Source organism: Leucopleurus acutus (assembly GCF_964270905.1).
Source record: "Leucopleurus acutus genome assembly, chromosome: 11".
NCBI lineage: Eukaryota > Metazoa > Chordata > Mammalia > Artiodactyla > Delphinidae > Leucopleurus > Leucopleurus acutus.
The window spans coordinates 12,010,835-12,023,360 of record NC_139152.1 but is presented as its reverse complement, the minus strand read 5'-3'; the positions used below and the strand labels follow the sequence as shown (position 1 = coordinate 12,023,360).

The 12,526-nt window shown below is 41.6% G+C and overlaps 1 protein-coding gene across 1 annotated transcript in view; it reads left to right on the top strand.

Moving 5' to 3' along the window:
• Positions 1 to 12,526, top strand: part of GUCY2C (guanylate cyclase 2C) — a gene marked incomplete at both ends in the record, with an annotated part of 69,227 nt that overhangs the window by 37,544 nt on the left and 19,157 nt on the right. Inside the window, 6 exons of the mRNA XM_082849719.1 lie at positions 302 to 406; positions 4,269 to 4,355; positions 5,488 to 5,620; positions 7,654 to 7,791; positions 8,597 to 8,685; positions 11,335 to 11,426. Coding sequence (XP_082705845.1) covers positions 302 to 406; positions 4,269 to 4,355; positions 5,488 to 5,620; positions 7,654 to 7,791; positions 8,597 to 8,685; positions 11,335 to 11,426 — 644 coding nt within the window. The remainder of the gene's footprint in view (positions 1 to 301; positions 407 to 4,268; positions 4,356 to 5,487; positions 5,621 to 7,653; positions 7,792 to 8,596; positions 8,686 to 11,334; positions 11,427 to 12,526) is intronic.

Sequence of the window (12,526 nt, the reverse complement as noted above, 5' to 3'; positions counted from 1 at the left end):
AAATATGTTGAAGAGTGATGTTTGATGGTGTAAAACATGTTGGCATGTCCTAGAAGGTGGTCCTGATGTGATTTGAGAGTACTCAAAGGTTTGTATTCAAGTCCCCTTGCCAACAAAAGAAAGGCTGTGGGGTAAGATGTAATTCCAACTGCAGTAGGAAATGAACTGACACTTCATTGTATCAAGAGCAGTACATCTTCCCAGAGATCTGAGACACGGCACGTTTTATTAACATATTAGTTTTTACTCAGGCGCTCCTTTCTGGCTGACTTGCTTTGTAAATAAACATGTTATATCTTAGTTGCTTCAGATTGACTATTACAACCTAACCAAGTTCTACGGCACGGTGAAGCTTGATTCCATGATCTTTGGGGTGATCGAGTACTGCGAGAGAGGATCCCTCCGGGTAAGGAACCAGGATCGTTTCCAATTCCCTAACTAGCCAACCATATGCAAAAAAGAATATTTAGTAGCGATTGTAAAGGCTCACTCAGTGAAATAATATCAGAGAGTTATCAGGAAAAGTGTATGGGCCCATATGCTTGTCAAACTAGATCACTCAGATCTTGTCAGTCATCCATATTATATCTTTATAAGAAAACTAGCTAAAAAATATTCAGGAGTGTAGACTTGAGAAAACAAAGAACAGATGTGGAATAGTGATTGCCTCTTGATTCATTTTATTTTACTGGCATACTTGCTTTTGTATTAAAGGGAAACTGGATGGTCATTACGATAGCAAGGAGGCTTGTTCATAAGTCCTAGTTCTGCTGTCTAAATCCTACCATTGTCTCCCTTGGGAAGGATTGAGGATGACCCAGGAGTTGCCAGATGGGGTCAGGAATTCTGGCTGAACAAGTCCAAAGCAGAAAAAGAAAGACAGGACTGAGGCAAGTTCTTGGGAAGAACCAACTATCGAGCTAAGAATATCAAATCATTGGCTAGCTCAGAAGGGCAGGCACACACAGAAGCATTCACACAAAAAACAAAGTCAGGTGTCGAGGAAAAGGGGAGGGGCAGGAAGGAAACCAGCACAGTTGCTTCAAAGAGCATCGAAATATTTGCTGCTCACCTTGAACACTTTCTAGGCATATGTTACAAGAGCTTTCAGCCTTTTAAATACCTTTGGGTAGGGTGACCATATAATTTCATTCTCAGGATCCTTTGAGAATGAAAGTGGGTACCAAAATAATTATGTGTTAACAGCGGACATAAACTGCAGCTGGCCCCAAGCAAACCAGGAATTGTGGTCACCCTACCTATGGGCTCCTTTCCGACCTCGTATCTCTTAAAAACCTCAATGTTTTCCCCAACAAAGCCAGAATACTAATATTGGGGGCAGCAGCTTCAAAGAGGTCCAAACATTCATAGTTCAATAAAATTTTAAGATAATAAAAAGTGCTGAACTAATAACTTAAATATTTTTGTTCAATAAGCTTCAATTAAAAAAAAAAAAAAGAACACAAGAGGGAGTTGCCTGACAATCCAGTGGTTAGGACTCCGCAATTCCACTGCAGGCGGCACGAGTTGGATCCTGAACTAGGATCCTGCATGTGCACGCAGCGTGGCCAAAAAAGAAAAAGAAAAAAAAAAAAAGAATGTAGCTTTAAAAATGTATGTATGGCATAAACTCAAATCTGTCTTCAAAGAAAACAATTATATCCCTAAATGCTATTCTCTCTTAAAAAAAAAATCTAAGTATTCAATGCAAAATTTAGAAGAATAACTATGGCCTAAGGGCAGGAAACCTTCACAATTCAATTACTATAAAACTGGTAAATTTTTAAAGTGCATTCATGAGTTGTTTATTTTTAAAAAAACTACAAAACATACAAGCTTCTCATACTTATAATTAAGTCTCTAAAACAAACATAAAAATACACAAAAGTGAAAATTAAAAAAAATAAAGCTATAAAAAAGATGCTTTCAATTATGAAAGAATGTCATGACTATTAAGTTTAAAAAATCTTTAAAAAAAGGAAAAACTTCAGAAACAATATAATCATGAAAACTTGACTCAAAGTAAAACCTTAGGGAAGTCAGTAACAATAGAAGAAATTAACACTCCCATTACAAAGAAAACCAGACTCAGCTTAATTTTTCTAAACTTCAATGAATAATTCTCAACATCTATGTAAATACTGTTCTAAAGTTAAACAAAAAACATGAACATCCTCTAAATTCATTTAACATTCAACAAGGCTAGCATAAAGTTGATACTTAAATGTGATTACAGACTAATTACATTTATGAATGTAAATGAAAAATTATAGATAAAGTACTGGTAACTAAGCCAGTTGTATATGGAAAGTGTAATACAACTAGATACAGTTAATTCTACGAATGGAAAAAATATTACTCTAATGCATCATATCAAAAGGTCTTTGGAGAAAGACCATATGATCATTTTAATTGATGCTGAAAGTGATCGTTTAAATTGCTGCTGATATAATAAAATATACACATTTCTAATAATAACAATTTCAGGTCTTTCAAAATTCAGTGTTTTCCATACAAAGGCTAGACCATATCTGATTCATTTGATTTCAGTGCAACAGAAATTTCCAATTAACAGAGCCTGGTCAAAGGGTTTCACACCGTCTTTTAATCCCTAAAATGCCCGGCCAACATTTAAATATCATATACGTAGTGTTTTTGGCTCTCTCCCCTATGGTGGGAAACTTCAATTACCTGAGTGGTCCTGGGCCCCCCATCTGGCATTGCTGACTCATGCTGGGAGCAGACCACACAAGCTTCTACAGGAAACTTATCCACTCCTTTGTATTGTGAACCTCAAAGCAAAGGCTGTGCCTTTGCAAACTACATTCCCCTCCCTGATGTAATCCTTTTAGGCTTCAACCCATGGCAAATCCCATCAGAAAACTACTTTTATGGGGAAACAAATGAGAAAGTCTCTCCCTAGACAGAGTAAAAACAATATACTTCCCATCTTACAAATATACAGCAACCGGGACTTCTCTGGTGGCACAGTGGTTAAGAATCCGCCTGCCAATGCAGGGGACACGGGTTCGATCCCTGGTCCGGGAAGATTGCACATGCCGCGGAGCAACTAAGCCCGTGCGCCACAACTACTGAGCCTGCGCTCTAGAGCCCGCAAGCCACAACTACCGAAGCCCGCGCGCCCAGAGCCTGCGCACCGCAGCAAGAGAAGCCACCGCAATGAGAAGCGCGCGCACCACGGTGAAGAGTTCGCCGCAACTAGAGAGAGCCCGCACGCGGCAACGAAGACCCAATGCAGCCCAAAAATTAATTAATTAAAAAAATATATACAGCAACCTTGGCTAACCTTGTTTAGGAACAGTTGATGCATTCATGCAATAAACATTTATCGAACATCTGTTCTGTGCCAGACACTTACTAGATGTTGCAGATACACCAGTAAATGAAGATTATCACAGAATTGACATTTTCGTAAGGAGAAGAGATAGTAAACAAATAAAAACGTAAAAAATGTCAGTGCTCAAGGAAAGAGTTACTTAGGGTCTGTCTGCTCAGAACTCCTCTCCCTTAACTTGGCCTGCTATCCACAGCCCCTTATCTGAAATGACTGATGGCTTTGGACCCTCTGTTGGAAACTATTGGTACAGTACCTGAGTTAAAACTGAGCTTTTTCCCCAAACAAGAAACTATTGTTAGGTTCTCAGTTAGGGTGCTGTTTAGAGTTTTACTGCGAAGAATAGTTTTCAGCTTAGTTAAAACCCTGTATCTTGATAGAACCATCATCACGTTAATACTGTGAGTTCAAAATTCTAGGTCCTACAGTTCCCATGAAAGTCCAAGCTCTCTGTCTTAACGACAGAGGACTTAGTAAACAGAAGAAACACTTAGAGATATTAAGCCAATGGATACAGTTGATCATGTAAGTGAAAACGTAGCCTAATGAAGGAATTTCCTAATAGCAATTCCTTGTTGAAAAACACTAGGGTAATTTTGCTGAGACAGAGCCTGCGTCTCAGCCCACCACCCCACTCTCCTGGCAGGTGCCCGCTCATTCCTTTACTCCTGGTGGAAGAACCGGTATATTGGATCTATGGTCATCTCCTGCTCATCTCCTTGGGATAAGAACCACCTAATGTTTCTTAAATCAGAGAGAAAAGAAACACATGTTCAGGAAAACCAGGACAATGGAGTTCCAACTTGTTCCTGAGCCCAAGGCCTCATGATCAGAAAGTCATTATTTGCCTGTAAGAGTCTTTCCACAATAGCCTCCTTCAGACAACTCATCTTCTTCTTTTTCTCCTGCTCAGGAAGTTTTAAATGACACAATTTCCTATCCTGATGGTACATTCATGGATTGGGAGTTTAAGATCTCTGTCTTGTATGACATTGCTAAGGTAAGAGACCCACAAACACAAAAGACATTTATGAAAGTTAAATCTGGGAAAACAGATCTAGCAAGCTATTGCATTGGTCTCTTCATCTGTAAAATGATAATAAAAATAGTACCTATGTCATAGGGTTGTCGTGAGGATTTTATGAAACAATGCATGTGCTCCGAATAAGACCTGACAAGCAGGTATTCAATATATGTTGGCCATTATTATTTTTATTATTAAATTCTTTCTACACTGGGCTTGGGGCACACATTTTCACAGATTTGCTGGAAGTAAAAAAATCACGTAAGGTCTCAGAGAAGATGACTGAATCCTCATCTTCATAAGAGAAAATATTAAGGGCAGGCATTCATCTTGCATGAGGCAATAATAAATCTGGACATGTATATTTCCCAGATGTGCTATGAAAAGGAGGTGGATACCAGTAACTAGGGCCCCATTCAAGAATGAAGAAAAGCGAGTCCCGAGAGTAAGCTATGTGATACAGTCTTAAATCACTTGAAAGTCACATAGGATCAGAGTCAGTTGGAAAAAATGTGACACAATACCTTATTTGGTACATTTCATCCCTGGGATCAAGGCCCAACACCAGTTTCTGCAATACCACCTCTGGCCACCAGGGGGAAGCACATCAGCTCAAAAAGGGCTTCCTCTTTCAAAACAGAATGAAACATTCTATTTCAAAATAGAATGAAACCGTTTAGACTTTAGGAAATAATCTAGCCTCACCCCTCCCTTCAGGAAGGCAAGGCCTTATTCATATTTTTTCATTGAGGTAGCAGAGGACTAGAGACATACTCAAAGTCACAGAATAAGTGGTAAGCGGAAACGCTTTAAAAAAATAGGATCAGTCTTTGCTTCATATTATATACAACCACTAAACAGAGTCTTTAGACAACTGCCTTTTACTGTGTCACCTAAATAGACTCCAAAACTAGATGCAGTGCTTAGGCAAATATTGGGGCTTTAACAACATTTTGAAAGTTAAACTTAATGGAATTAAATGTAAAATTTGATGGTGATTCTATCTGCATGCCAAAATAATTTCAAAACATCATTTCTTTCCTTAAAATAATGGAGCTGCTGAAAAGTGTCATATCTCTTTGTTTTCCTGTTATGTGAAAAACTACAGGGGATGTCATATCTGCACTCCAGTAAGACAGAAGTCCACGGTCGTCTGAAGTCCACCAACTGCGTGGTGGATAGTAGGATGGTGGTGAAGATAACTGATTTTGGCTGCAATTCCATTTTACCTCCAAGAAAAGGTCTGTGATGAATGAAATTTTTACTAGTTTCCCACTTAAAAAATTTTTTTTTCTCACAAGTCCATTTAAGGTGCTCAGGAAATGGTGATACTGATCAGAAAATAAACACTTGGAGTTGTAAGAGGCATCAGCTGGGTCATTCTCCAGCACTACCCCCTTCTCAGTGTTCAGTGCATGCTTGTCCAGTTGAACAGATCTCCTCTGTGGATTTCCTTCATCTGTGTGTCCTTGATATCAGGGAGAAATCATAAAGAAGTTATTGGCTTGTGGAAGCAGGACTGCGTGAGAAAATACAGAAGTTAGAGCAGTAAGAGATCTTAGAAATCGTCTGATCGAACCCTCTTCATTTGTAGAAGACAGAATTGAAGCTCAGAGAGGTTAAGAGGTTTGCCCAAGAAGATGGAGTACAAGGCTGAGGACCCGTTTCCCAATTCTAGACTTCATTCATTTATCTGTGATAATGATAAGAAATGATGATAAGAAAAAAATCTTATCAGTAAAACATATTCATACTTATCCCTTTCAGGATTGTGATGAGGGTCAAAAAAGTAACACAAAAAACTGACTTGTAAAGTACAAAGGGCTTTTCATGTTGAACATTCACCTGTTCTTTACTAGAATTCTGGGTTAAACAGCCTCAGAAGGCTAGGACTCATATATGCCTCAAAATACTACCTGGATCCAAAAACTAAATTCTGCCTCTAATTCTACTTTGGAATCCTCTAGTTTTCCCTTAATGGAGGAAAAATGAGAGTTCTGCCCCCCACTTCTTCAGTCATGTCAAGGATGCTAGGACATTGGACTCAATCTAGTAAGTGCTTGTTGAGGACCTACTGTGTGCCAAGCAGTGCTCATCATGGAGTGAGCAAATCTCTTTCATGAAATGACTCACCTTCATGAAATGACTCACCCTGACACAGCATCAGATGAACTGCAGGCCAAATCCTATCCTTCTGGACATCATCCAGTTATACCTACCTATCTGTGGGGTCGGTTATCGGAAATTTTAGCATAAGCAGATTTAGTTCCCTTCCCACAAGTTTAACCATTAGGATCAGTCGTTCATGGATCACAAGCCACATGAATTCACAAGACACAAATTCAAAAAGGCAGTGAACAGTTGGATGGAAAACTAAATGAGGAAAGTGTGCTTCATCTTAAGCATATCACCGTACTGAAAACACATGAATCTGTAGGTTTATTTACTTGAAAATGCTGAAGGTAGAAATCTCAAAAAGTCTGCAAGGAGCTAGGTGATCCTGGAAAACCTCCAAGGGATGTTGGAGGATAATTAATTGTACGCCCTCATTATTATACATAAGATATGTGATAGCGGTCCAAAACCCAAGTGTCTATAGGAGCCAAACACAGGACACAGGATTGCTTCACTCGTGTGAAGTAGACTTGATGGAAAGCACTAGGAATAGCAGGCACACTAGTAAAACGCGAGTAAAGTGTGTGCGTTCTTTTTTTAAATAATACTGCGAGCACCAAAGAAAACACATCTGTGGATAATAGCTGACTTCATGACTGCCGGTATGTCACACACAGAATATATCAGTGATGGTCTCTTTGTTCAAATGTTCTGTCTTTATTTTCTTTCAGGAAACATCAATATATGTATTTATAATGTTTTATATTACATAAAATATATAAATATATAGTTTTAAAATATTTATAGAGGCTTTCATAGGTTTTTGCCATATGTTCCGTAAGCTATTAAATCCTCAGCCTCTTACATTCTACTGCCTTCACCCCACAAATATTTACTGAGCGCTTCCTATACCCCAGGTTCTGGTCTAGGTAGACCTTGAGGGTTTTCAGAACTGTGATCCAGGCAGTTTTAGGGAAGGCGTTGCCATATGTCCTCACCCAAATCCTGGCATTACCTAGTCAGCTTGGAAGGCAAGTGTGTGTTCTGCCCCATCACCAGCATCAGTATGGTAGAGGGACTTAAAAATAAAAGCAAGTTGGGGACCTCTGGGCTGCTCACCCCCCGCCTCAACCTCGCGATCTCAATGCTGAATGCACAGACCTATGGACTGCCCCGGAGCACCTGCGCCAAGCCAGCATCTCGCAGAAAGGAGACGTGTACAGCTATGGGATCATCGCCCAGGAGATCATCCTGCGGAGAGAAACCTTCTACACGCTCAGCTGTCGGGACCAGAAGGGTGAGAGTCTGACCCTTTGGGGGCCTTCCCTGGGACCCAGCAGGAATTCTAGGCTGACTGAGACCCCGAGGTTTCTGTGACCACATCTCAGTCCCTCATCTGCGAAAACAATGTCGCATCTACCCTCCACACTCCATGGGGTAGTTGGAGGAATTCAGTGACAGTATGAACATTAGAGGGCTCTGAAAAGCATAGGACAATATACCACTGCCAGCTGCCACTACCGCCAGCAATTTTGTGAGATAGAGAATCCCGCCTTACCATTTCTTGCTTTTCTTCTGATTCCAGTAAGAGACGTGTGTCTGCTTCACACCTGAACTAGATCACTCTAGCGGGACAACACATATTTCAGTTCTTACTAAGAGCAGATCTATGGTTTTGTCACATGTCCTCTCAGGGAGGAAACGTCTCCTTCCGTTCATCCAGTCCTCGCTTTACTGAGCACTTATTATGTGCCAGCTCTTACCTGTCTGGGGGATGGAGGTGGCTAAGGGATATAGGGCGGACAGGCTAGGGTCTTGGTCAGAGGAAGCCTCCCTAAGACAGCGGTCTCTGAGTTAAGTTTTAAAGGGTTAGTAGCCTTAACTTAAGGTAATCTCCTGGGTGTAAGGGGGCATGAGACCCCTTCGCCTGGTGGATTGTCCATTCATTCACATCTGTCTGTCAAGTGCTGGCCTGGGCTCTGCCACGCTCCCACTGGGTACCCACCCAGGCACGGTGAACCAATTCAGAGTCTGGAGGCTGCTGCTAAAATTCCTTCACGCTGCATTCTTTCTTGTAATTTGAATTCTTCCTACCCCACCAGAGAAGATTTTCAGAGTGGAGTATTCCAACGGAGTGAAACCCTTCCGCCCTGATCTGTTCCTGGAAACAGCAGAGGAAAAAGAGCTGGAAGTGAGTATGTCTCCCAGCGTGGAGTTTTCCGGGGCCTCTGCAAGAGGACCACCGACTGGGTGGATTAACACAACAGAAATGTATACGCTTACACTTCTGGAGGCCAGAAGTGTGAAATGAGTTGCCAGAAGGTCATGCTTCTTCCAGAGGTTCTAGGGGAGAATCCATTCCTTGCTCCTTCCAGGAGCTTCTGGTGGCTACTGACATTCCTTGGCTTGTGGCCGCAATGCTCTAATCTCTGCTTCCAGGCCACATTCTCCTCTTCTGTCTGTCTAATCTCCCTCTACTTCCCTCCTATATAAGGATACATGTGATTACAATCAGGCCCATCAAGATAATCCAGATTATCTCCCCATGCAAGACCCTTCACTTAATCACATCTGCAAAGACCCTTTTTCCAAATAAGGTAACTGGTTCCAGGGGTTGGGACACACCCTTGAGAGCCGCTATCAGCCTACCATACTCCCAGCTCAGGAAGGAACTCAAGTACACATTACATTCTCGATTTTTAGGAGCTAAAAGAGCAAGATTCCATGTGATACCCATATTAAGCTTATAAATACTACCTCCTGGTTAAAAAATAAATACGCCAACATCTAGAAACAATAGAGAAACGTACTTTCACTCTTTCTATCCTTCCCCTGAAGAAAATGGAGATTTCCTCTGTATCTGCTTAATTTTTTTGTAATCCCTCACAGAGGCCTTTAAGGCCTGTGGGAAAAAAAATTCTAATTTTTTTTTTTAGAATTTTATCTGAGCTTTTATAATCCAGAAGATGGTAAGTAAATGTTTAAAAAATATTTATGGTCGGGGGGCTTCCCTGGTGGTGCAGTGGTTGAGAGTCCGCCTGCCGATGCAGGGGACACGGGTTCGTGCCCCGGTCCGGGAAGATCCCACATGCCGCGGAACGGCTGTGCCCGTGAGCCATGGCCGCTGAGCCTGTGCGTCCAGAGCCTGTTCTCCGTAACGGGAGAGGCCACAGCAGTGAGAGGCCCACGTACCGCCAAAAAAAAAAATATATATATATATATATATATATTTATGGTCGTTAAAAAATTTTTTTAAACTTTTGTTCCTTGCAGGATAAAGATAAAAATATTTTGCTTTAATTTGCAAGCAACCTGCCAGATGCGGTTATGGCCAGACTCTGCTGGGCATGAATGGGCCATTTTTACTTCTCTCTCTCTTTTGCAGCATTAAAGGCAGGTTGTACCCAGGGTTCTGAGCTACATCTGCTTCTATCCTTGCTTCTCCTCATGCCTTCCTTTCCTCCTGCTTTTCTGGATCCTGGGATTCCTCCCCACACATCAGCATCTCTCTTCTCAAACCCTCCTTTCTAGCCTGAGTGTATCCACATGTCATTTACAACCTCTTTCACCAAAGCATCCTCCTCATCAGTTCACTCATGTGGCTGGATGTTTCTGGAATTGGATATGAGGAATTCGACTGCATTATCTAGTAGCTGGTTCCAACAGAATACAGGCCCAAAACTCCAAGACTTGGCAATGCCTGAAGAGCATCTGCTGTTTCACGGGCGGTGCCGTATCAGCCCATTTGTCAGTGCTTCTTCTGTCCCTTCTTTGCTAAGGCATAAGCCAGCAGATCGTTTTCCCAGGCAGGAGCATCACCTAATGGTGAGTACAGGCAACCACGGTTCCATACCGTGGTCCTGTCCCTCCCCAGGGACTCTTGTTAAGGCAAAAGAACGCAGGTAGGGACTGTATCTAGTACCATTTGTGATCCTGTTTGGGGTCAGAGTGAAGAACAAACTTTATTATTTAAAACAAATGGTTTTCACCATGCTTTTTGATCCCACAAAAGCTGCAAACAAATGGTATCAAATGAAAGATGGTTTCACAGGCTTCCTCGCATCTCCCTCTCCCTCCGTACCTTCCCTTCCTCGCTTCTCTTCACCGCAGCTGGGCATTGCATCACCTGGGGAACTTAAAAATGTATAGATTAGTGTCCTTTGGCCGTGCAACTTCTGGGACATACTTATGCTAAAGAAACTATTCGTTGTTTATCTGAAATTCAAGTTTAACTGGGTGTCCTGTATTTCTACTTGCTATATCTGAGAACCCTAACAAGGCCCCTTCCCAAACCAGTTAATTCAGAATCTCCCAAAATCATAAGAAGTTTTGTGGACGCTCCCCAGGCGATTCCACGGTCAGAAATTAACGTCATAGAGCCTCACTCATTTAGAGTCACTTGCCTCGTACTCACAGAGCCCAGCTGTTTATTGCCATCCCCTGCACAAAGCCTGCAAACGTCCGTCCGTGAAGCATTTTGTCTCTCCCATCAACCCCACCTGGTCTAAATCAGTATCTCCGTTTTCCTTAGTTTAGGATCGAAGGGAAGGGTTGATGGTTTATCACAGGATACTGAATAAAGTTCCCTGTGCTGTACACTAGGACCTTGTAGTTTATCCATTCTAAATGTAATTGTTTGCATCTACTAACGCTACACTCCCAGTCCATCCCACTCCCTCCCCCCTCCCCTTGGCAACCACAAGTCTGATCTCTATGTCTATGAGTCTGTTTCTGTTTTGTAGATAGGTTCATTTGTGCCGTATTTTAGATTTAGTGATATCATATGGTATTTGTCTTTCTCCTTCCAACTTACTTCACTTCCACCTCTTCTTTCTTCCAGGTCTATCTGCTTGTCAAAAACTGCTGGGAGGAAGATCCAGAAAAGAGGCCAGACTTCAAGAAAATCGAGAATACACTGGCCAAGATATTTGGGTAGGGCTGAAATTTTTACTTTTCCCTTCTAATTTCAGATTTTTCTAATAATAGCTGACATTCTGTGGCAGCTAAGTATGAGAATGTCTTTTCTAATGAAAGATCACAGACTACAATACCTGTCTCCAAAAAATTAAAATGGTATGGAGATGAACAGACCGTTTTCTTGGGGGAATAATCACTTGAAACGTTAAGTACTGTACTCAAGGGCAAAACTTGCCTGATTCGAAAATAAATTCTGACTGATCTGTAAAAAATATAGTTCCCTGACCCTTCTGCAGGTAATTAGGATTTAGAAGTCTAGTACAAATCTGCACAAAACCCTGGATAATTCTGAAGATCAAAAAGTTTCTTACAGGGCTTCCCTGGTGGCGCAGTGGTTGAGAGTCCGCCTGCCAATGCAGGGGACACAGGTTCGTGCCCCGGTCCGGGAAGATCCCACATGCCGCAGAGCAGCTAGGCCTGTGAGCCATGGCCGCTGAGCCTGCGCGTCCAGAGCCTGTGCTCCGCAACGGGAGAGGCCACAACAGTGAGAGGCCGCGTACCGCAAAAAAAAAAAAGTTTCTTACAGTTTTAAAATCTTAAGATCAGCAACTTCGGCCTTAAGCACTTGAGCCATGAATCGGATTATAATTCAGGATCAAAAAAAGTAACATACGGTTATCCAGTAAGACTGAACTTTAGATTTCCCATGTTTTCGGTTAGGGTGCAGGGTGAGAAAAATAGCTCTGAGGTAAGAGTTAGGAGATCTAGTTTCTAGGCTAGGATCTAATAATAGCTAGTTGTGGGACATTGGGCAAAACACCTGAACTGGGTATCAATTTTGTTGCTGATAAAATTGGAATGAAAAAGATGATTTCTGCAGTTCCTTCCAGCTCTTTCTGTAGTTCTCATCAAGTCAAAGACACAGATACTTAGTGAAGCTAATTTAATAAAGCCCAGGACCGAGGTGGGGTAGAGTGAAGACAATGAAAGTGTGACCATTGATTGTTTGATCTAAACCGTCATATGTGGAAAAGGAGCAGGAAATAATAAATGATTTATTATTTTCATTCCTTCCCAGACCTGTCACTAAGAGCAGATGAGATTGTATGTGTGGC